This window comes from Heteronotia binoei, chromosome 3 (assembly GCF_032191835.1).
Source record: "Heteronotia binoei isolate CCM8104 ecotype False Entrance Well chromosome 3, APGP_CSIRO_Hbin_v1, whole genome shotgun sequence".
Taxonomy (NCBI): Eukaryota; Metazoa; Chordata; class Lepidosauria; order Squamata; family Gekkonidae; genus Heteronotia; species Heteronotia binoei.
Genome location: NC_083225.1, coordinates 100,325,888 through 100,350,066, shown reverse-complemented (window position 1 = coordinate 100,350,066; position 24,179 = coordinate 100,325,888). Strand labels below are relative to the sequence as shown.

At 45.0% G+C, this 24,179-nt stretch overlaps 1 protein-coding gene across 3 annotated transcripts in view; it reads right to left on the bottom strand.

The window, feature by feature from the left end:
- RUNX1 (RUNX family transcription factor 1) overlaps positions 1 to 24,179 on the bottom strand; it is a 318,736-nt gene that overhangs the window by 96,538 nt on the left and 198,019 nt on the right. For all 3 annotated transcript variants that reach the window (XM_060234284.1, XM_060234281.1, XM_060234282.1), the window contains exon 5: positions 3,132 to 3,236. In XM_060234284.1, coding sequence (XP_060090267.1) covers positions 3,132 to 3,236 — 105 coding nt within the window. The remainder of the gene's footprint in view (positions 1 to 3,131; positions 3,237 to 24,179) is intronic.

Genomic DNA, 24,179 nt, shown 5'->3' with positions numbered 1-24,179 from the left:
TTCACAGCAATGGAAAATAATCTTTTAAGTCATTTTAGCACTGTCTCCAGTAAAATGTATCTTAAAATGAATTAGTGCCAGTTTCAGATGCCTTTCAACATGGAAAATAAAGACATTATAATTCAAATGTACCACATGAAAACTATAAAAGTAAAGCTGTTATTAGTAGTAGCAGTATTGCTGTGTTATAAATTTGAGAAAATATTAGATAACTACAAGTTGACTGCTGGTGATTTTAGGACAAGAATAAATTAACAACCTTCTTTTGCTCATTCTTCTTTCCACCACAAAAGAATACTTCAAAACTCAGCCATACAAAACTGTATGAGTGTGTGTGTGTGGGTGTGTAGGGGTGGGTGGGAAGTAGCATACGTTCAAAGCTATAGTCAAGCTCAAGCCAATGGATGCACCACCACACCCAGAACAATGACTTGCCTATCCCAAGAATTCTGTAGAAATTGGTCTTTTAATCTTTAACATGACAATTTACATTAAAGAATAAAAGCCAGTTTGGTGTAATGGTTAAGTACGTGGACTCTTATCTGGGAGAACTGGGTTTGATTCCCCACTCCTCCACTTGCAGCTGCTGGAATGGTCTTGGGTCAGCCATAGCTCTATAGGAGTTGTCCTTGAAAGGACAGCCTCTGTGAGCGCTCTCTCAGCCCCACCTACCTCATAGGTTGAGTGTTGCGGAGGGGGGGAGGAAGGTAAAGGAGATTGTGACCACTCTGAGACTCTGAGATTCAGAGCATAGGGTGGGATATAAATCCAATATCATCATCTTCTTCTTATGTTTACAATGTATATAGTTCTGCTTAAAGAGTAAAATCACTGGTGGCTAGTGGCTCACCCACTTTGGCAGTGCTCCCTACTCTGTCCACCCAAGATTCCTCCTAGTTCTGGGTAGACTTTTCAAAATTATCACCAGTTTCATCATGCTGAAATGCCCCTTTTAAAACACCTCCTTCAATCACTGAGACTGTGTGTAGGGCAAATATTTATTTATTTATTTATTTGATTTATATCCCGCCCCCCGCCAAAGCAGGCTCAGGGCGGCTCACAGCATAAAATCCCAACAGACAGTTAAAATCAGTAAGTATTGAAATTACACATTCCACAGTTAAACAAAATATTCAATAGTTAAAACAGTTAAGAACAGAATATTAGTTTGGTGCTATTTCAGTGGCGATGGCATTTCTTCCAATTCCCTGAAATACAGGCACCATATCAGCTAAATGCCAGCCCGAAGAGAACAGTCTTGCAGGCCCTGAGGAACTGCGCAAGGTTCCGCAAGGCCCTCACTACCTCTGATAGTTGGTTCCACCAGCAGGGGGCTGCAATCGAGAAGATCCTGTCTCTGATGGTTTTTAATTTGGCCTCCTTTGGCCCGGGGATTACTAGAAGATTTTGTGAAGGTTGGGATAACTAAGGAAGGTTTTTAAAATTTATTTAGGGAAAATGTTTATTATAGATGAGTAAAATCTTCTGAATTTAGAAATACCTAGCTTTATATGTTTTTGACAATAACAATTCAGAGACACTAAAATACAAAGACTTGGGTTATTTTTTCAAAAATCTTTCACACCTAGGGTTGCCAGTCCCCAGTTTGGGCAAGGGATTCCCTAGTTTGGAGGCTCTCCCCATGCTTCAGGATTATCAGAAAGTGGGGGGGGGGGGGACATCCGCTGGGCACTCCATTATACCCTAAGGAGATCAATCTCCATAGGGTATAATGGAGAATCGATCCATGGGTATCTGGGGCTTGGAGGAACTGCTTTCCTAAGGTATAAAGGCACCAAATTTTCAGCATAGCATCTAGTGCCTCTCCTAAAAAACCTCCCAAGTTTCAAAAAGATTGGACTAGCAGGTCCATTTCTATGAGCCCCCCCAAAAGGTGCCCCCATCTGCTATTATTTTGAATAGAGGGAAAGCATTTAAAAGGAGTATGATGGCCAGAATTCCCTTCAGAGTTCAATTGTACTTGTCTCTGGATATTAAGAGAAAGGCATGTTAATTTATAGCAATTGAGAACCTGGTCAAAGCTTATAGTTGTGAAAAGGAAACAACAAAACAAAAACAAATATGTAAAAATAATATGTAAAGTTTTCTTTGTTTGATTACAGTCAGTGGCAGTTTCATTAACACTACTGATGCCAAGGTTTCACACAGAATTGATCTGGAACCTGATAATCCAAACTTTGGTCCCATGGGTGTTTCTTTGCTCTCCCTGTTTTGACATCTATTAAGCTACTCCCTCTGCCAAATGTGTGGGGGGAATAAGAGAAGAAAACCACAAACCTCAATTTACAGAGGACATCTCAATACTAATATGAACATTCTACAAAGAGGTTAATTATCACCTGGGTAATAATGGAACATATTGCGTCAGTCCAACAACATGGTGGCTTCCAGGGCTTTCCCTCCCTTCAGGCACTGTGCTTAGATGTATTTTCTGGAAATATCCCTGGAGATATCATTTATTATTTACTCATTCTTAATTGATAAAAATGAAGAAACTGGCAAGCATGACTGCGAAAAATCTTTGCCTTAGTGGAATAAATTCCATCTGTCTGCTTTAAGTGCCATCTTCAGTTATTACTGTTTTCTTAAGTTGGAAACTAGCACAATAAACTACATATAACAACTAGGATTGTCTGTCTGACTCCACCCTGCCCCCCCTCACTTCTGCTGTCTGCCAACACTGGGGGGGGGGGGGGTCTGAACAGGCTATTTTGTTTCTAAAAATAACATTTCTATTAATAGTTGGAAGTCAAAGTGAGCCGAAAATGCTGAATAACATGCATGGATGTATTTTTATTCCACATCCTTTGTCCATTTCTGTATATACTATACTATTCTTTCTCTTCAATTGGAAAGCATTTCAGCTATTTCCACATCAATAGACTCTTTCCTTAATGCAATTCTGGTTTAAAACTTTTACATTTCCTGATAAATTATATGCTCTCCAATCTTGAAAGTTAGCCATATGTATAAAGGCTAGCCAAGATGCTATGCAGTTTGCATACAGCTCAGTTAAATGTCTAATTAAAATACAGTGGAATAGAACATTTTCTACACATTTATGTGATTATTATTTTTTAAATAGAATCTAGTGATCTTTGAATACTTACTTCTTGGCTCTCGCGGTCCATCCACTGTTATCTTGATGGCTCTGTGGTATGTAGCTACTTGTGGTGGATTTGTGAAGACTGTGATGGTCAAAGTGAAGCTCTTCCCTGAAAGACAAGAGGACATTTAGTCTTACACTTACTATAGGAAGTGCTGGATTCCTCATCTGATGAAGTATGCTTAAGAGCACACGAAAGCTTATGTTCTAAATAAAAATTGGTTGGTCTTAAAGGTGCAACTTGACTCCTGCTTTGTTCAGCTTACTATAGTAGTAAGCACTAGTGTCCTTGAGAACACTAACACTACTAAAAATCCATAACACATAGACAGCATGGCATAGTGATTAGGCTGTTAAAAGGAGCTAGAGAGTCACATTCAAATCCTTTCTTTGTCATGGAAGCTTGGTGTGTGACTTTGGGCCAGTCACACACACACATGGCCCAACCTATTTCACAGAAATGTTAAGATAAAATGAAGGAGGGGAGAATTCTGTGAACCACATTGGTCTCCAATTTAACTATAAATAAAGTAAATAAATAAACTCATTGATAAAAATATTCTGCAATATTCAGAAAAACTATATACATATTGAAAGTCAAAGAGATGGGAAAAAGCCATATTTTGTGTATAAGTAACGATAACTGAGTTCAAATGATACCCAATAATGTTATGTATTGGTGGTAATACATATTTAGTTTGGTTCAGATCTCATTCTTCCTATTCTCGGAGATGAACAATAATTTTACAATCATTGTTTGCAGCCATGAATCAGGATATTTTTATCCATTACATAAAAAGACTATCTAAAACAAAAACTGAGAGCCAGTTTAGTGTAGTGGTTAAGTCTGAGGACTCTTATCTGGGAGAACTGGGTTTGATTCCCCACTCCTCCACTTGCACACGTTGGAATGGCCTTGGGTTAGCCATAGCTCTGGCAGAGCTTGTCCTTGAAAGGGCAGCTGCTGTGAGAGCCCTCTCAGCCCCCCCCCACCTCACAGGGTGTCTGTTGTGGGGGGAGCCACTCTGAGTTTCTGATTCAGAGAGAAAGGTGGGGTATAAATTTGCAATTCTTCTTCTTCCTTAGAAATTCCATCCAATGCTAACATTTTTGGAATGAAGGTAATCAGAGCACAGTTATCAAAACTATGCTTGTTTACATTTTTTTAAAAAAAAAAGTTATTTAGAACTGGGCTTGCTTTGGGATTTTTTTTAGTGATTAGTTCCCAATTTTTAACAATGTGTGTGTGGGGGAAGCTGTATTTATAAATAAACATTTATACATAAAATATAGAAGAGTTCATTTTTAAACCCTGCTTTTCTCTACTTTAAGGAGTCTCAAAGAGGCTTACAATTTCTTTCCCTTTCTCCTCCCCACAACAAGTCCCTTGTGAAGTACTGTGACTAGTAAAAGGTCACCCAGCAAGTTTCATGTGGAAAAGTGGGGAAACAAATCTGGTTTTCCAGATTAGAGTCCGCTGCTCTTAACCACTATACCATGCTGGCATTCAGTTGCAGCCTACTATTTTACTCAGCTAAGGATGGTCCACTCCATTCCATCAACACAGGGCAAATTTTATCAATGCAACTTTTTGCTGACGCAATAGACTCCTCTGCTGGTTGGGCATAGTATCCTTAACTGAGCAGAGTCACAGGATTTCACTCATAAAATTTAGAATAAATCCTATAAAACAGTCAGCTTCAAGCACATGAATTATACCTGTGTGTTTGTTGTGATGGAATACAGCAAGGCCTGGATGATTCTTAGCTTATATTATTTTCATGTTTACAGACACTACATATTGTGAAGTCACATGCTGTGAAGTCAAATGGGCCTTAGAAAGCATTACTAACAACAAAGCGAGCGAAGATGTCGGTATCCCAATTGAGCTATTCAAAGTCCTAAAAGATGATGCTGTTAAAGTGATGCACATATTAGGTCAACAAATTTGGAAAATGCAACAGTGGCCATAGGATTGGAAAAGGTCAGTTTATATTCCAGTCCCAAAGAAGGGTAATGCCAAGAAATGTTCAAACTATCACACCATTGCACTCATTTCACATGCCGGCAAGTTCATGTTAAAGATCCTTTAAGCTAGGCTTCAGCAGTATGTAGATCGGGAACTACCAGAGGTTCAAGCTGGGTTTCGGAGAGGTAGAGGAACTAGAGATCAAATTGCCAACATTTGCTGGATTATGGAGAAAGCACGGGAGTATCAGAAAAACGTCTGTTTCTGTTTCATCGACTGTGCTAAAGCCTTTGATTGTGTGGATCACAACAAACTGTGGCAAGTCCTTAAAGAGATTGGAGTGCCAGACCACCACACATGTCTCCTGAGAAACCTGCATAAGGGTCAAGAAGCAACAGTCAGAACGGGATATGGAACAACTGATTGGTTTAGAATGGGAAAGGAGTTCAACAAGGATGTATATTGTCACCCTGCTTATTTAATTTATATGCAGAGTACATCAAATCAAATTTTATTCTTATATCCCGCCCTCCCCCACCAGAAGGCGGGCTCATGCAGAATGGCGGGCATCATGCAGAATGGTGGCCTGGATGAAGCAGAAGCCGGAATTAAGATTGCCGGGAAAAACATCAACAACCTCAAATATGCAGATGGTACCACTGTAATGACAGAAAGTGAGGAGGATCTAAAGAACCACTTGTTGAGGGTGAAAGAGGAGAGCACAAAAGTAGGCTTGAAACTCAACATCAAAAAAACTAATATCATGGCATCCGGCCCCATCACACCAAAGCAATATGGAAGGAGAAGACATGGAAGCAGTGACAGACTTCACATTTCTGGAATCCAAGATCACTGCAGATGGTGAATGTAGCCATGAAATTAAAAGACATTTGCTCCTTGGGAGGACAGCTGTGGCGAATCTGGGCAGTATAATAAAAAGTAGAGACATCACCCTGCCAACAAAAGTCCGTATAGTCAAAGCGCTGGTATTCCCAGTAGTAATGTATAGCTGTGAGAGCTGGACCATACGGAAGGCCGAGCGCAGAAGAATAGATGCTTTTGAGCTGTGGTGCTGGAGAAGAATCTTGAGAGTCCCTTGGACTGCAAGAAGATTCAATCAGTCAGTCCTAAGGGAAATCAACCCAGACTGTTCCCTGGAAGTCAGATGCTGAAGCTGAAGCTCAAATACTTTGGCCACCAAATGAGAAGGGAGCACTCACTGGAGAAGATCCTGATGCTGGGAAAGACAGAAGGCAAAAGAAGAAGGGGATGGCAAAAGATGAGATGGCTGGACAGTGTTACTGATGTAACAAACACGAATTTGAGCAGACTTCAGAGGATGGAGGAAGACAGGAGGACCTGGCGTGACTTTGTCCATGGGGTCGAAAAGAGTCGGACTCAATTGTGCAACTGAACAGCAACAACATAAGGTAATGATTATAAGAAGGTTTTTTTTAAAAAAAATCAGGCACACAGAGGAATGCAGTTCCAGCTGGCTTGGTGTGTGTGGGGTGGCCTAATATGCAAATGAGTCCCTGCTGTGCTTTCTCTACAAAAAAAATCCCTGTGCAAAACAATGGTAATGTCAGGGGGTGTGGCCTAATATGCAGGTGAGCTTCTGCTGGGCTTTTTCTACAAAAAAGGCCCTGGTTATAAGCACCAGAAGAGAAGATCTTTTGCTGCCTTGTCTCAGAAAAGATCTTTCTTGCTTCTGTTTAGAGCACAATTACCCTATTAGGCTACATTACATGAATTCAGATCATTTGTCTGGCTAGCTCAAGACTGTCTGATGTCAGGCAGAAGGCCTTCAGAGTCTTGTTAGCTGAGTCCTTTTAACAGGCGATGCTGGTTAGCTTTTGCATGCAAAGTACCCATATGCTGTACTCCAGAGCTATAGCAAAATCATGGGGGTGGGTGGCTGTTATTCTTCCCTTCAAGCCTAGAATTATGGTATAGCCCATGTTGTCACTTGAGGACTTCAAGTATTCTAAGGTAAATATCAGCTTCATCAGCAGCTATAATAATGGCTGAGGCCCCACTGCTGCTACTGAAGTAAAAGAAATCATTTACTGTTTGTTCCTCTGGCTACGTAAGAAATAAAGGCTAATTTACAAAGGCTTACTTTGGCACAAGGCCTATGGCAAACAAGTAAGGTTTTCTGTTTGGTGCTCTTTGTTGTCCATCTATTGATTTGGAAAGTCTCAGTGTTTTATGATATAAATATCATGTATATATAGCATTTTCAGTTAATGCCCACAAGCTCCATTAAAGTAAGTGGAGTTTGATAAGTTCTATATTAGAATATGACCAAAACAATTGTTGCAATATTTCATTCCTCTTCATCCCTCTTCATGTAACCGTCAGCTATGAATGAATACAAAGTCACAGCAATCATGTCATAAGGTAAGCAGCCACGCAGTTTTCACAGAGCTGTCCCTAGAGCTTGTGCTTATGGGAATTAATTCGCTGTTGATGGAATATGGTGTTCAGTCAATATTCTAATTTCATTTATATGAAATTTTGTCTCAGCAGCAGGTTTAGCAACCATATTATGGATGTAAATAAATAGTCCCACTTCATTCATTGGAACTTATTCTCAAGCAAATGTGCATAAGATTTCATGCAGGCCCGTAGCCAGAAAATTTTGGGTGGAGGGACCCCTGAGGTAAGAATTCTGGTGGTGGGGGGGCCGCAGGGCCAGATGGCCCCGTTTGCACGGAGGGCTTCTCTTGAGGAGCCCTTCATGCAAACTCCACCAGTTTGCCTCCTCTGCCTCCTCCTTCCTTCTCTCCCCACCCCGTGTAGATTTCCAAGCCAGAACCAGCTCTAGCACCTCATTCTGGCTATCTAAAGCGCCCCCCCTCCGTGGATGGCTGGAGCGCCACGTAAAACCACACCACGGGGCTGCTCTCGCAGACTGTCAGGACTGGAGTCCTGACAGCGCAGCCTCGCTATTGCTGACTCCTCTCCCATCCAGGAAGTGGGGAGGGGAGGAGTCAGTGACAGCGAGGGCTGACAGACTGTGAAAGCAGCCCCCACGGCACGGTTTTACCCGCCATTCCAGCTATCCATGTGATAGCCGGAACGCAGCACTAGAGCTTGGAAATCCACATGGGGTGGGGAACGGAGGGATGAGGAGGTGCGGCGGGGAGGTGCAGGGAGGGGAGGCGATGGGAAGGGCAGTAGTGGCCATGGCAAGGAGGCACAGGCTGCTGTGACGGGCAAGCAGGTGGCGCGCTGGGGTGTGTGTGCAAAGGGAAGGGGTGGGCGGTGGCAAGCTGGCAGAGAAGGCATAGGCCGTGGCAGGGATGAAATGTGTGTGTGGGGGGGTTGCAATGGGAAGGGAAGGGGTGGGCGGCAGCAGGGTGGTAGCAGAGGCACTGGATGGAGGGGCCCTACAGGGGAAAGGAGGGTTTAATGGAGGGGCCGGACCCCCCTGTGGCTATGGGCCTGATTACATGTATTTTCAAATGCTTTATTAACCACTTCGGTTAATGCATATTATGACTGTTCTGGGAACAGACCCCAGTCACGTGTTCCAGATGCTAACCCATATTGCCCTGCAACTACAGTTGGATGCAGTCACTTTATGCCATGGTTGGCTTTTTGGCATTACTCATCCACTGTTTTTTCCTTCACAGTTCCTCCTGCCCTTTAATCTCTAGTGAAACTGATGAGGTGAATCTAGTCAGTTTCATTTGGTCTCTAATGAAATTGAGAATATGACCAATCTTGAGCAGGTTTACTTACTCAGAAGTTATTTGATAGGTCTTACTCCAAGGAAAGTGTCTTTATTATTGCAGCCATAGTTAGGGAAAATTAATGTCACTAATGTCTGCATAGATTTATATTTAATTTTAAAATCACAGCTACATGACAGCAATACAGATCCACTCAATCAGATATATTTCTTGCCCCACATCCCTTCATCATCTTTTCACAAAAGTTCGCAAGTGCATCCAGATTCAGCAAAACAGAATATATACCAGTGATTCTTTTATAATATGAGCTGGCCCTCATTATTCTTTCAAAACCCATGATTCTTCTCATCTCTTCTACCTCTTAATAACAAAACAACATGTCCATGTAGGAAAAATGCATAATCTATTGTCTCAGATATTGTTAGTTTCAACAGACATAGAAGGGTAGAGGATATCAGAAATAGCTGTGGTGTTTATAGTCATAGGGAAGGAAAAAGGAATTAGTTAAAGAGAATCTCTCTAGAGTGCTGAAAAGATACTTCTGCATGAAGAAGAGTGATTAAAATTGAAAAGGAAAGGAAAGGTCCCCTGTGCAAGCACCAGTTGTTTCCGACTCTGGGGTGACGTTGCTTTCACAATGTTTTCATGGCAGCCTTTTTATGGGGTGGTTTGTCATTGCCTTTCCCAGTCTTTTACACTTCCCCCCCAGCAAGCTGGGTACTCAAGGACATTCCTAAAAGTGCATACAATCAGTGGAAAAATAGTGTGTGAAGAACGAAAATATACCTCATACAGCATAGCTGGCTCTCAGAGAAAATTATACAAAAATCCACACACAGGAGACTGAAGTGCAGTTGTAAATCCTGCAAAGATTTAAAAATCTGAAATGATAGATTTAAAAATCTGATATGAGTGCATATCAACTACATAGATATTGTACACTAACAAGGGCAGAGAGGCTCAAGAGCATTTTAAGTGGACCATGGAAGATGTTACAGCCATAGCAAGATGCTTAATATCAGATTCTGAACAGATAAAAGGCATATAAGTAAATAGGAATTTTGTATTTTTCGTATAGATTATCTACTATTCATAACAATGAGAATGTTAAACTCAAAAGAGTTTTTATGCATTCTAATGTGTACTCTATATAACATATTTCCATATATACCAAAGAAATGTCAGATCAGTTAGGGTTTTCTTTTTTAAAATATATATATAAGGTCTGGAATCTTAAGCATATTTATAAAGAAGTAAGGTCACTGAATTTAATGGCAGTTCTAAGTAAACATGTTTAGGACTGAAAATAAGAATCTTTTTAAAAGCGTACTTAAGAAACAGGATTGAAGAGTGCTTCTTTTAGGAAAGGATAAATACACCTGAGCTTTGTTGCCATTCTCAAGTGCCCTGCCCATTTTAAAGGTTTAATTAGCAACCTCTTGGCCTGTTTCTTTTAAGCTAATATAAAAGAAGCAACCTCAGGCCAGAACTATTTGCACAAAATGCATATTTTGATGCCACCGTTCAATGAGTTTCCCCACCCTGCTTCACTTGATTGGTAGCCACTTGGTAGACTGTGGAACTTGATGCACACTGATGACATCATGTCAAGAGTTCTGTTATTAGCTACTTGGGTAGGGAGCTATGGAGAAACCAAATGGGTCTGCTAAGACTTCAGTGATTCTCTGTATGAAAGTATTGGGTTTTTGATATACTAAGGTTAAATAGGGAAGGGAACAAACCAGCTGATGAATAAAAGTTTATCACAAATGTTGCCATTGTGGTTTGTAAAGTGATGTTCATGAATTGAACCATGAACTTCCATACATTTTGGAAGTGTTCATGGTGGCTCATGAAGGGCAGAAAGCAGGGGTGCTATGTTTGTGGCGGTTCTTCAGTTTACTCCCTGTCTCTCAGCTGTTTGATTTAAATGGCTTGGAGCCATATAAACCCTGCTTTCTACTCCCTGCAAAAAGCCATGGGGAACAGAAAGCAAGGGTTTAAACTTTAAACGATTCACCAACCGATACAAACCAGGTCAGTTCATGAACTGACCTCCCAGTTCATATGGGGTCATGCCCACCTTTGAAGGTAAATAGCTAAGTGGTACTTTGGAACTATTGTTTTCCAACAACTTCTAAGGACCATTTCTATCAGTATGTAGCCATTCTGAAATAATTTTCAATTTTGACACGTGATAATACAATGTAAGATTAGGATGTGAGGGCAATCTGCCTGTGACATCTGTCACCCCTCTAATTGCTAGAGTTGATAACAGCTGATCTAGCAGGCTAGGTGGGTGTCCCCCACCTCCTTCACTACTGCATCCCTCCCAAAGTTGCATGCTTGGTGGAAGAGGATAACCATCCCAAATAGAAGGAGTGTACCATTCTTCGGCCAATAGCAGCACTCCCCTGCTAGAACCTCCAAACAAGTTTAAGGTCCATTTGTAGAAGAATGCAGGGTAGTTGTGTATCATTAGGCACTATATTTCATCATCAGTTCCTTTCCTTTCTGACATACATAGACAGTTTAGGTCAGGGGTGTTGAACTCATTTGTTATGAGGGCCGGATTTGACATAAATAAGACCTTGTCGGGCCGGGCCATGTGTGTCATAAGATGTAATGCCAGGTAGCGGACATATAAACTGTATAAAGGGGGCACAAACAATTTTTTTTCTCCCCAGCGAGAAACATTAACACTCTTGCAATATTTTGTTTTACAGTCTGATAAATGTCATCTCTTGCTATGAATTATTGCATAAAAAACTGCAGACAATGTCTGTGCTGTACCAATCTTGAATATGTTGTTCAAGTGTGCACATCTATAAGTTGCAAATGTAAGGAAAAGCCCTCTACTTTTCATACATATGGACATCGTGATCACCAGGGTTGCCAGGGTGCCTGGAGTTTTGACTCGCACACATCTGCTCTAAGAAGTGGACTTTGCCCACAGTTTCTAAGGCTTATGTGGATACTATAAGCCTCAGCTGTGCAGCAGCATTCTACATCTCTGGATGCGTGTTAGCCAGAACTACAGACGAGCTTCCAGCTGCTCCTTGTGTGCCCAGTCTTGGCCGCTGCAGTGAAAGAAGCCATGCCACCATGAACTGTACAGACAAACAGTTTTCAGCCTGTTTCCATGAACCAAAGGCTAACACCACCAGAATCCATCTTGGTCTCCTGACTCCATATCCAACAGCTGCTTCAACTTCTGCATAAGGCAATCAAGCTTATCCAGGCATGGATCCTGCAAGACCACTCATGCCTTTGTCCAACAGAACTCAGGACAAAGACTGGTGCCAGGAAGAAGACAGAAGAAGAGGAAGACCATCTCCTACCAGAGCCAAGTCTTTTGTCCAACCCGGGTATTACCTAGGCCAACATTTGATTTTCTATTGTCACCTTTATAGATAAACCCATCTAATCTTAACCCAGTAGTCACTTCTATTCTTCTTCCCAACTGTCACTTTGGAGCCTCCCCCTGGTCCGTTTCAATCTAAAAGGCAAGTCCATTGGTCAAGAGCAAGCACCCAATTAGGTGCTACCTATGAACTTTCTATTGGCTACTGCAGTAGTCCAGCCCTATGGTCACTGCAGAGCCTCCCCTTTCTCCTCCCTCATACCTCCCATACCCTGAGGGTCTAAGGTAGTCTATTTAACCTCTGACCTAACTCCACTCATGTGTGCTTCTATCAGTATCCCACCTTCCGCTGCATAGATCTATCCCTGATTCCTGATCAGTTTCGGGTCCCTTACCCGCTTCCTCACTTGTCGCCAATTGGAGCCTTCCTCGAAGACTACGACAGGTAAATATTACCCTGTGTGTCTACCCTTTATGTTCCCCTATCCATCTATATTTCCTAGGACTGTATGTGTGATTGCATGTGTATTTTTATCTTGTATGGAAGATTATATTTTTCTCAATAAATTATAATTGGTTTTACTAAATTAGAGTCCCATTATTTTAGCATCACTCTCTGGTTGGTTAATCTTGTATACATTGCGAAGAGATCCCGAGTGAGCCAGGGTCCCACCTGACTAATTCCCCAACCTTGTTTTGAGGGCATTTTGGCTTACACAAACCTACTTTTGATTTATTGACATTCATTACAAAAATCTCATAGTCAATGCTTTGAGCCTCAGACCTAGAGGAAAACATGAAGCATCTGGGCATTGTGAGATTTTGTACATAAGTTGCTTCATGTGCTGGTCAACATTATGTGAAGGCACCATGGCACAGACTGAGGACTATGTGCTTGTCTGCAAAACTATAGTCTTCTCCAGAAAAATAACTACAACTCCTATGTAGCAGTACAAGAACAGAGACAGCCATGTACAATGATTAGTATCAGCCTACTATCTGGGAAGTCTAAATTCAAAATCTCCAATCAAGGGAAAATGTGAAAGAAAAATCAATGGAAATTGCTTAGGTAAACCTGGGCTAGACACACATACACTCAGCCTAATGCTAGCTTGTTGTTATTTCTCTTCTAAATAGTTCACATATTTTCCTATTGAGAAAGACTGGGGGCATGAATACAATGAAAAAGATGAGGGGAACCCAGTTGCACCCATAGCAAGCCCAACAAATCTCCCTTCCCACCCCCCCTCTCTGTAACAAAGCAAAAAGCTCATGCCTTCAATAAAACCTCATCAGTTTTAAAAGTGCTCTTTGTATTTCTTCCAATGGTGAGAACTGGGCAAGGGAAGTTCTGGCTCTTTCCTTCCTTCCTCCAAGGCACAAGGAGAGGGAGCAGCCTCAACCAGGAAGGGAGGCTGGGCTCAGTAGCTCCTCAGGGTGATTAATTGAGTCTGGCAAAATCACCCAGCAGAGCTATAGAGCTAGGCTCTTTCATTGGCTGAGGTTCCTCCTCTTTTCTCCTCCCTTTGGGAAAAGGGAGGGGGAGAGAGAAGGAGCCAAGAAAGGCTGCTTTGCTGGCTGACTGATCGCTGGGGAGAAACACAAAATGGCAACCAAACACAGCAGGCAAGAAAGAATGAAGCAGACAACAGCCACATGTTTTGACACCCCTGGTTTAGGTACAATATTTGACCAAACAAAATTAGGTTTGATCTTTTACCAATGTTACAATACCTGAGTTGATTTCTTCATATGGATATTTTCAAATAAAACAAAAACAAACAATTTGCTATGATCAGGGGATTTTTTGTTTATTTATTTGATTTGATTTGATTTATATCCCGCCCTACCCCACCGAAGCAGGCTCAGGGCGGCTCACAGCATAAAAGTTCTAACAATAAAATTCAGAATTAAAATACAATAATAAATGACATAGTTAAAACATTAATATCCATATCAGTGTGCTATCTATAGACTTCCTTAATATTTCGATGTTTCGGTACCCGTCAGTTATAAGCCAACCGGAAGAGGACTGTCTTGCAGGCCCTGCGGAACTGTCCAATATCCCGCAGGGCCCTGACCTCTTCCAGTAACTGGTTCCACCAGCAAGGGGCTGTAATTGAGAAGGCCCTATCCCTGGTTGACTTCAACTGGGCCTCCTTTGGCCCGGGGATTACAAGCAGGTTTCGAGAGCTAGATCGCAGTACTCTCTGGGGGATATATGGGAAGAGACGGTCCCTAAGGTAGGCAGGTACCTAGGCCATATAGGGCTTTAAGGGTAATAACCAGCACCTTGTACCGGACTCGGTATATTATTGGCAGCCAGTGCAGTCCCCGAAGGCCCGGCTGAATGTGCTCCGTCTAGGGAGCCCTAATAACAGCCGAGTGGCGGCGTTCTGCACTAGCTGCAACTTTCGGGTTCACCACAGGGGCAGCCCCATGTAGAGGGCATTACAGTAATCCAACCTTGAGGTGACCATTGCATGGATCACTGTTGCCAGATTGTCCTGCTCCAGGTAGGGAGCCAGCTGCCTCGCCCGCCTAAGATGAAAGAATGCAGACTTAGCAGTGGCAGCTAGCTGAGCCTCCATAGTTAAGGCAGGCTCAAATAGTACCCCCAAGCTCTTGACCCTGTGCACCACTGTCAGTGGCACACCGTCAAGAGCTGGAAGGGGAATTTCCCCCCCAGACCACGGCGACCCAAGCAAAGGACCTCTGTCTTCACTGGATTTAGTTTCAACCTACTCAGCCTGAGCCATCTAGCCACGGCTTGTAATGCCCAGTCCAGGTTTTCTGGGACACAGTCAGGCCAGCCGTCCATGAATAGGTAGAGCTGGATGTCATCAGCGTACTGGTGGCAGCCCAGCCCATATCTCCGGGCAATCTGGGCAAGGGGACGCATGTAGATGTTAAACAACATTGGGGAAAGAACTGCCCCCTGGGGCACCCCACAATCAAGCGTGTGCCTCTGGGACAACTCACCCCCAATCGCCACCCTTTGTCCCCGACCCTCAAGGAACGAGGAGAGCCATTGTAGGGCCAACCCCTAAATCCCCGCGTCGGCGAGATGACAAGTCAGCAGCTGGTGGTCAACCGTATTGAATGCTGCCGATAGGTCTAACAACACCAGCACTGCCGAGCCGCCTTGATCCAGATGCCGCTGGAGATCATCCATCAAAGCGACCAGCACTGTCTCCGTCCCGTGACCTGGACGGAAACCGGATGGATGGGGGTCGAGAATGGAAGCATCCTCCAGAAAACGCTGCAACCGCAACGCCACTGCCCTCTCAATGAGTTTACCCAAAAAGGGTAAATTCGAGACCGGCCGATAGTGTGTCAATTCGGCCGGATCTAACATTGGTTTTTTCAATAGAGGGCAGACCACAGCCTCTTTCAGAGGTGCTGGAAAATGCCCTTCCATCAGGGATCTGTTTATGATATCCTGTACAGGATATCTAAGCTCCCTCTGGCAAGCTTTAATAAGCCAGGAGGGGCAGGGGTCCAGATTTCAGGTTATAGGACAAGCAGACACGAGAATCCTGTCAACTTCCTCCAGACTGAGAGCATTGAAACCATCCAGGACACACTCCGAAGACAGGCACGGAGCCTCAGGTTCACATACTGTCTCCAATATGGCGGGGAAGTCGTGGCGGAGCGACGTGACCTTATCTGCAAAAAAGTTCGCAAAAGCCTCACAGCCAATCTCCAATTCATTAAAATGTGGTCTGCCTTGTGGCAGAGTTATAAGGGTCCGAATTGTATTGAACAGTTGTGCCGGGCGCGAAGTTGCAGATGCAATCTTAGCCGCAAAGTATGTTTTCTTTGTGGCCTTGACTGCCATGTCATAGGACTTCATAACTTCTCTATAAGATGTTCTAGTCGCTTCGTCTCGAGTACGCCACCATTGCCTCTCTAGTTGTCTGAGTCCACGCTTTAATTGCCGCAACTCCTGGTTATACCAGGGTGCCGGCTTAGGGCGGGGTGCAGAGGATGCCTAGGTGCGATCTCATTGATGGCCCTGGAGAGCCTATCATTCCAAGACTCTACCAGGTCATCTAAGGAATTGCCAGGGAGCCAGGGATCCCGCAGAGCCGTCAGGAACAGTTCCGGATCCATCTGACTCCGCGGGCGAGCTAAAATACGCTTGCCGCCTAAACGGTTTGGGGTGGGACATCCACACGAGCCTTGAGGGCATAGTGGTCCGACCATGGCACTGCTTCAGCAGTAACATCGTCCACTGAAACTCCCGCCGTGAAGATCAAGTCTAACATGTGCCTCGCCTGGTGAGTGGGTGTTGTAACAATTTGGGAGAGTCCTAGTGTCGCCATGGATGACACCAGGTCCATCGCCTGACTGGAGATCGCGTCATCGGCATGCACATTGAAGTCACCCAAGATCAAGAGCCTTGGGTGCTCCAATGCCCAGCCTGCTGCGGCCCTCAGTAGGAACAGTAAGGCGCCAGCCGGTGTGTTAGGCAGTCGGTACACCAGCCAGATCGCCAACCCCTCCCCAACGTCCCATGCCAGACCGGCACATTCAATACCCTCGATCTCCGGGGCCGGGAGTGCCCGGAAGGAGTAAGTCTTTCGTATGAATAGAGCCACCCCTGCTTTGCATATTAGGCCACACACCCTTGATGTAGCCAATCCTCCAAGAGCTTACAGGGCTCTTCTTACAGGACCTACTATAAGCTCTTGGAGGACTAGCTACATCAGTGCTGTGTGGCCTAATATGCAAAGCAGTTCCTAATATGCAAAAGAGTTCCTGCTACAAAAAAAGCCCTGGCTATGTTCATCATTGTAATATCCTTCTTAACTAGGAAAGCTGTAACTGACCAGTTATGTAAATATGCCTTATTTTTTTCAGCTTTATTCATGAGCTAGTACCAAAGAAATAAAAAAAAAACCCCTATGGTCCCTGATCTTATTACTGCAGCAAAAAATGTTGATAGCTTAAAAAGTGGCTGTCAAATGCAGGATAAGTGACATCTGGCCAATAGCCAAGTTGTTTAGGTTCAGTGAAATGGTTCAGTTGAAGAAGAGGAGATAGCAAAAACCAACATGTATGAGTGGTTGGGAATCCCTTTTTAAAACTGTAGCAGAAATTAGGTTTGCCTATTTGAATATGCTTGTTCTGCCTTGTATTGAACAAAAAATTAGAAATACACAGTATTTGGTTGCAGAATGTGATCATAACTTCTTTTTCGACAAATTGAAGACCTATGTTCTAGCCCCCCACCATGATATAATCTTCATGTCAACCTATGAATAATAAAAACGAATTGTTATTTTGAAAAAGAATGAGGAAGTGTTACATGATATAAAATTGCATCCTTTTGTATACTATAGCAGGAACACCTCCAGGGTTTGTGTACCTGCAGAGAGAGAAGAATGAATATCCATTTATCTTCCTGTTCCTTATCCTTCCCCCCCCCCCCCTGCCTTCAACCTGAACAAAATCTGAAATGTACCGTTGAAACTTTGGATCCATCCAGTGGCCAAATAATACATTGTTGGCTTTTGCATAAAGCCAAACATGCTCAACCATAATATACACAGGGCTAAACTTTGCCTTCTTCTTTAGTGAGGCCTCCATAAAAGGAGTCACCTGCACTGTTGTGGGTGGCCATATTCTCAGGCCCTGCTCACTGTTTGATGACACAGTGTTAGCAAAGCATGACCATTCCCCCCTCCTGCCCTGTCCGGGCCTAGAAGCCACCCACACTGTTGCAGGTGGCCACATTCTTGGGCACTGTTCACCCACCAGTTATAAGATAACTGCAAAGCATGACCATCCCCCCTCCTGCCCTACCTGAAAGCCACCTCTACTGTTGTAGTTGGCCACATCCCCAGGCCTCGTTCACCTCCACAGACAAGATGACTGCAGGGCATGGCCCAGCCTCCCTCCTGCCCCACATTGCCTGGACCCAGGAGCCACTTGCACTGTTGTGGGTGGCCACATTCCTGGGCCCTGTTCACCTTTTTTGCAAGATCACTACAGGACATGGCCAATCCATATTCTGCCCCACTCTTCCTGGTCCCAGGACCCACCCTCACTGCTCCAAGTGATCTTGTCCCTCAGTCCCGTTCACCCTCTGCCATTAAGATGATCACAGGGTAAAGTCAACTCCCCTCCTCCTCCAGGCCCAAGAGTCACTCGCAACAGTGGAGGTAGCTTGGGGCCATGACATTAAGAAGACTCAGATAGAAAATAGAATCTGTGCCTTCAACAGGATTGATACATCCTTTCATGCTCTGCTAGAATGCAGATTTTTTGAGATTATGAAGGATTATTATATTAAATCTTTATTTAACCAATCATCCTCCCAGAAGCCCTGACTCTTTTACTCAGTGATAAGGATCCTAAGATCACTCTAGCAATCATGAAATTTGTCTTAGTCCTTGCATTTAAAAAATAAGAAATAAGTATCTTCTGCTGCTCAAGATTTTGTGAATCAATGAGCTTCTAGGGGTGCAAAAAAAAAAAAAGGAAAGGAAAATGGAAGAGAGATGTAGCCATGGCTAGAGCCCCAAGAGAACAGAGGAGAGAGAAACTCCAAAAAGAAGCCCAAGGAAAAGCCTTGCCAATGCACTACAGTCACCTTGTCAGCGGGCCGAGTGAAAGGCTGGCTGGAAGCCCTAAGTCCACCCAACAGGAAAAAGTGTAAAAAAAATGGAATACAAAGGTTGGTTATGCCCTGCAGTCACCTTACCAGTAGTGCGAGTGAAAGGGGATGGCCATGGAAGAAAGGGAAGGTGGGAAGCATGGCTGTGGGAGAAGGTGGTTTGTAGGAAGCAGACAGAGATATGGACATGCTCGGTCCCCTTCCAATCTTTGTCCCATCCTGATTAATGCTGGCTGTAGGGATAGGAAATCATACCCTTCTCCAGCACTGGTGCTGTGCAGTGCCAGGTCTATCAACAATAAGATCTGTGTTCTCTAGGATTATCTGGTGGAACAGGCAGTAGACCTGGTTTGCATGACTGAGACCTGGGTGTGGGATGGTGAAATTGTTGCCTTGCAGCAGCTGCCCCCCCCCCCCCGGCTTTTTGGTTCTTCAGCAGTTCTGGACTAATAGGTGGGATGTGTGTATGTGGCAATGCTTATCCTGGAGACTTTCTACTTCAGGGCACTCCCTGAGACACGAATCACTGGCACTGAATGTGCGGGATGCCAAGGAGGGCCATTTGGCTGGTGTACCGTTCGCCTAACACACCAGCCAGTGTCCTGCCTGGCCTGATGGAGGCTATGGGTGATTCTGCATTAGCCTTTGCCCCGTCTCCGACGCTGTGTTTCCCCCGGAGCAGATGTTGGTTTCCGCACATTTTGGCCTGGGGCGGCAGTTTGACCCGCCTCCAAAGCGATGCTGCCCCAGATTAAGGAGATCGGCAAAATACCAGATCTTTTTTTTGCTGCGGTTCCAAGGCTCAGAATTTTATGTGCGGAACTCAAACCAGTGAGCTGTCAAACTTCTTGCATCAGTAGAACACACCCACATATCTCCACGCCCATGATTCCGCCCAGTTATTTCATCATATTTCCGCAATTTTACTCCCTTTGAATTATGCAATATTTTCCTGAAATGGATTAATTTTTTTTAAAAAACAACTCTTCGCGTTACAACGCGAAAACAATATAACGATGTAACAATATTTTTTTTTCTGAATGCATCACTTACTTGCACCTGCCCCCTTCTTTACTATATTCCACGTGAATTTGATAATGTGCCATTGCATTGTGATTACGTTCTTCCCCCCTCCGAAAAAAATCAATCCTGACTGCTATATTTTTTTCCAAATAAGATCATCGCAATGCAACTAAATAAAAAGCGGTGTTGCACGAACTACTTTAAACATGCATGATTGCCACCTTTATCGATCCCCCTCCCATGGCCTCAAACAGGAGCAGAAATTTGATTATGTTTACAGCTTTATATTTTTGATAGGTTGGGGAAACTTTCTCCCTTAACCCCTCTGCATATTTCTCCCCCCCCCCTTTCATGCATCTGTTTGTAATTTGTTATAGGTTTTAACGGAAAACTGTGTGCTTAACATTCAGCGTGTGTGGATAAAAACGGTGGATCGCCGACTTAGATTTCATAGTGCTTAACCTGCCAATGGCAGGGCGAAAGGAAAACACGTGACTTTGCCAGTATTATGCCTCTGGCATTACGTTGTAATGCAAACAAAGACGTTACGTTGTAACGCAAACATGTATGCGTGTAAAAAAAAGGGGGGAAATGTATGAGGGAGGGGGAACTCCGGGAGCAGCGGTAATGCGGAATCGGAAAACATGGAACAGATTGGGAATTGAATCCGGGGGAAATCCTCTAATTGTGAAGATATTGGATTTATATCCCGCCCTCCACTCCGAAGAGTCTCAGAGCGGTTCACAATCTCCTTTACCTTCCTCCCCCACAACAGACACCCTGTGAGGTGGGTGGGGCTAAGAGAGCTCTTACAGCAGCTGCCCTTTCAAGGACAACCTCTGCCAGGGCTATGGCTGACCCAAGGCCATGCCAGCAGGTGCAAGTGGAGGAGTGGGGAATCAAACCCGGTTCTCCCAGATAAGAGTCCACACACTTAACCACTACACCAAACCGGGAGCAGCGGTAATGCGGAATCAAGAAATCTGGCCCGCATGGAACAACCCCAGAGCAAAAGGAGGGCAAACGCCAAATGCGGAATCAGCCTATGTCTGCCTGGGCATGGAGTATCCCAGACTATTGGTTCTAGGAGACTTTAGTGTCCATGCTGAGGATGTGACCTGCTTTCAAGCTAAGGACCTGGTATCCTCATGGCAGCACTAGGGCTCTCCCAAGTTGTTTCAGCTCCCACACACCAAGCGGGTCACACACTAGATCTTATCTTTGTCTCAGGGATTGAAGTGGACTGTATTACTATGGAGTTAGTGCCATGGTCAGACCACTTTGTCCTGAAGGCCCAGTTATGCACGCCTAATCCTCCCTGTTTAGGCAGTGAGCTGATTTATGCTTGCCCACAGAGCCAAAAGACCCGATTAGGTTCCAGGCAGCTCTGTGGGCCCATTGGATGAGCTGGTGGAAGACTGGCATCGCCACCTTTCTGAAGCCATCAATGTGATCGCTCCCCAGCACCTTCTCCGCCCTATACCAACTTGGCTCCTTGGTATTCCTTAAAGTTGAGGCAGATGAAACAGGAGCTGAGATGACTAGAGAGAGTGTGGCGGAAGGCCTGAGATGAAGCTACAAGAACATCTTATAGGTTGTTTATGAAAACCTATGAGATGGCAATGAAGGAAGCAAAGATATAGGCTGCGTGGCTTTTGTAGATTATTTTGCAGATAAAGTATTGTTGCTCCGCCGCAACCTTCTAGCTACACTGGGAACTGGGAGCACCTTGCCCATCTTCAGGTCCAGTTTTGGACCATTTCAGCCTGCTCTCCCAGGATAAGACCCTGGCTGCTGTGAAACCCACCACTTGCCCCCTTGAACCTTGTCCATCATGGCTGGTTAAAGCCGGTGATGGCATACTAACTCCCTTGAGGGAGATCATCAACTTGTCCTTTTCAACAGGGGCATTTCCGAGGGCCTTGAAGGAGGCAGTGGTCCGTCCTCTCCTGAAGAAACCATCTTTGGACCTGACGGTCCTAGAAAACTACCACCCAGTTTTGAACTTGATGTTCCTGGGCAACGTAGTGGAAAGGGTGTTGGCAACGCAGCTGCACACTTTCTTGGGGGACGCTGATGTCCTGCATCTTTTCCAGTCTGGCTTCTGCCCTGCCCATGGGATGGAAACAGTGTTGGTTGCCTTGGTAGATGATCTCCGGAGGCACTGCGCTGCTGATCCTTCATGATCAGTCAGCAGCATTCGATATGGTCGACCATGAAGTTTTGCCCCACTGCCTTGCTGACATAGGAATACAGGGGCTAGCCCTACAATGGCTGGTCTCCTTTCTCCAAGGTCAGGGGACAGAGAGTGCCACTTGGGGGTGAACTATCCCAGTGGCACCCATCACAATGTGGTGTGCCACAGGGAGCAATTATTTCTCCAATGTTATACAACATCTACATGCGCCCCCTTGCCCAGATTATCCAGAGGTATGGGCTGGGGTATCACCAATATGCAGATGGTACCCAGCTCTATCTGCTGATGGAAGGCCACCCGGATTCAGCCCTGGAGGAACTGGGTAGGGCATTGCAAACTGTGGCTGGTTGGTTGCAACACAGCCGGTTGAAATTAAATCCGTCAAAGACAGAGGTCCTGTGCCTAAGTTATAGGGGGCTGGAATCAGAGATCAGGCTCCCATCCTTAGATGGGGCTCCATTGATGCCCATGTCGAGGGTGACAGGAGATTCTCAGCCACACAGAAGAGGTCGGACCAGATGATGGCCTTGCATGACTATGGGCCACAAGATGGATGCAGCAAGGTCTTCATTTCCAGGAGACTTTGCATGCATGAGGGGTCTGGCCAAATGATGACCTTGCATGACCAGTACTCCAGGGGGTCAAAGCTGGCAGACTCAGGGGACTCAGCAAGGTACTTCCTGACCATAACCTCTGTGGAATCTTCCACCACAGCATGCCTGCCCCTTGAACTGCTCCTTACCTCCCACTTCACCACTGACAGCCAGTAGTGGGGCTTCTCCTTTGCCTGTGTCTTAGGGGGGTGCACACCCTCCTCCTTTTCTTCCTCCCCTCAACTTCTTCCACTGACCATTCCCTCAGGACATGTTTGCTTCCCTGAAACCTCTGCACTTCTTTGCAAAGCTCACACTTGCAATCCATGAGCTCTGCATTATGGAAAGCAATGCTGCTCTTGATCGGGGGGTTACACATGCAGGCCACCTTGCACCCCCTCTGATTGTAGTGTCCCGACCAGTCCCAGTCATTGTAGTGTCCCTCTTCAGAGGAAGCCTTCCACCCCACGCCCACCCCCCAGCCGACAGCCCTGGCCTGGGGACAGACCACTCACCCACCTCACAGAAGCAGCCGAGAATAGCCTAGGCCCCCAAAGCCGATGCTGGAAAAAGAGCCCCTCCAGCGAAGGCCCCTTGGCCAAGGGGCAGACTGGGCCTGATGCTGCTTGCAGGAGAAGCGACAAGGCCCTCCAATGACCAGCGAGCCGTCACTGGGCACTGATGACCCCAGGGAGGGGTGGGGCCCCTAGCCAAGCCATGGCAGCTAGTGCTGCCATGTCAAGACACAGAAGCAGCCGTGGAATGGCCCTATGGCCCCAAATCAAGGAATGATGCCCAGACATGCATATCTGGTGTCTAAGCTTAAAAACGGAGGCAGGGCTGGGAGGAGGGAAGGTGTGGGAATGGGCGGGAACCCAGAGAGGAAATACAAAGAGGCCATACTAGGAGATTGTGGGGGATGTTGGCTGGCAATGATGGAGAGGCTGCCCAGCAGAGAGAGAGAATGGGAGCCTCAATGGTTGAGACAGGGAGGAAAGTCTGAAGGGTGAAGGAACCCGATGTCCTCCCATTATGAGACCTCTAGCTGCATGGGTAGGGAGCAGTGCTGGTGCATGGGAGTCGGCAAGATAAGCGGCTGCCTGAAGTGCCACCCCACCCCAGGGGCAGGGTGGGTGCTCCCACCCTGTCTGTGCTCATGTTGTCCCTTATGCTCTTCCTGGCTCCCTCTGAATAATAATAATAAATAATAAATTTTATTTGTATCCCGCCCTCCCCGCCTCGGCAGGCTCAGGGCGGCTAACAGCATTTCTCAATAACATACAATATAATAAAACCTTTAAATTTAACAATATAAAACGATAAAAACATTATTTAACAACATTAAAAACCAGTCTATACAATTAAATAGTTTAGTCTGACAGTGCTGATGATGTTTGACGCTAGTTCTGCCAGTTTATATACAGCAATCTAGATCTTTAAGCCGCATTGGCGGATCCTTATTAACAGCCTTCTTCAGCAGTCTGGGTAAACAAGTTTAAAAAGGGTGGTCTTGCAGGCCCTGCGGAACTGGTCAAGGTTCTGCAGGGCCCGCACCTCCTCAGGGAGTTGGTTCCATAGGG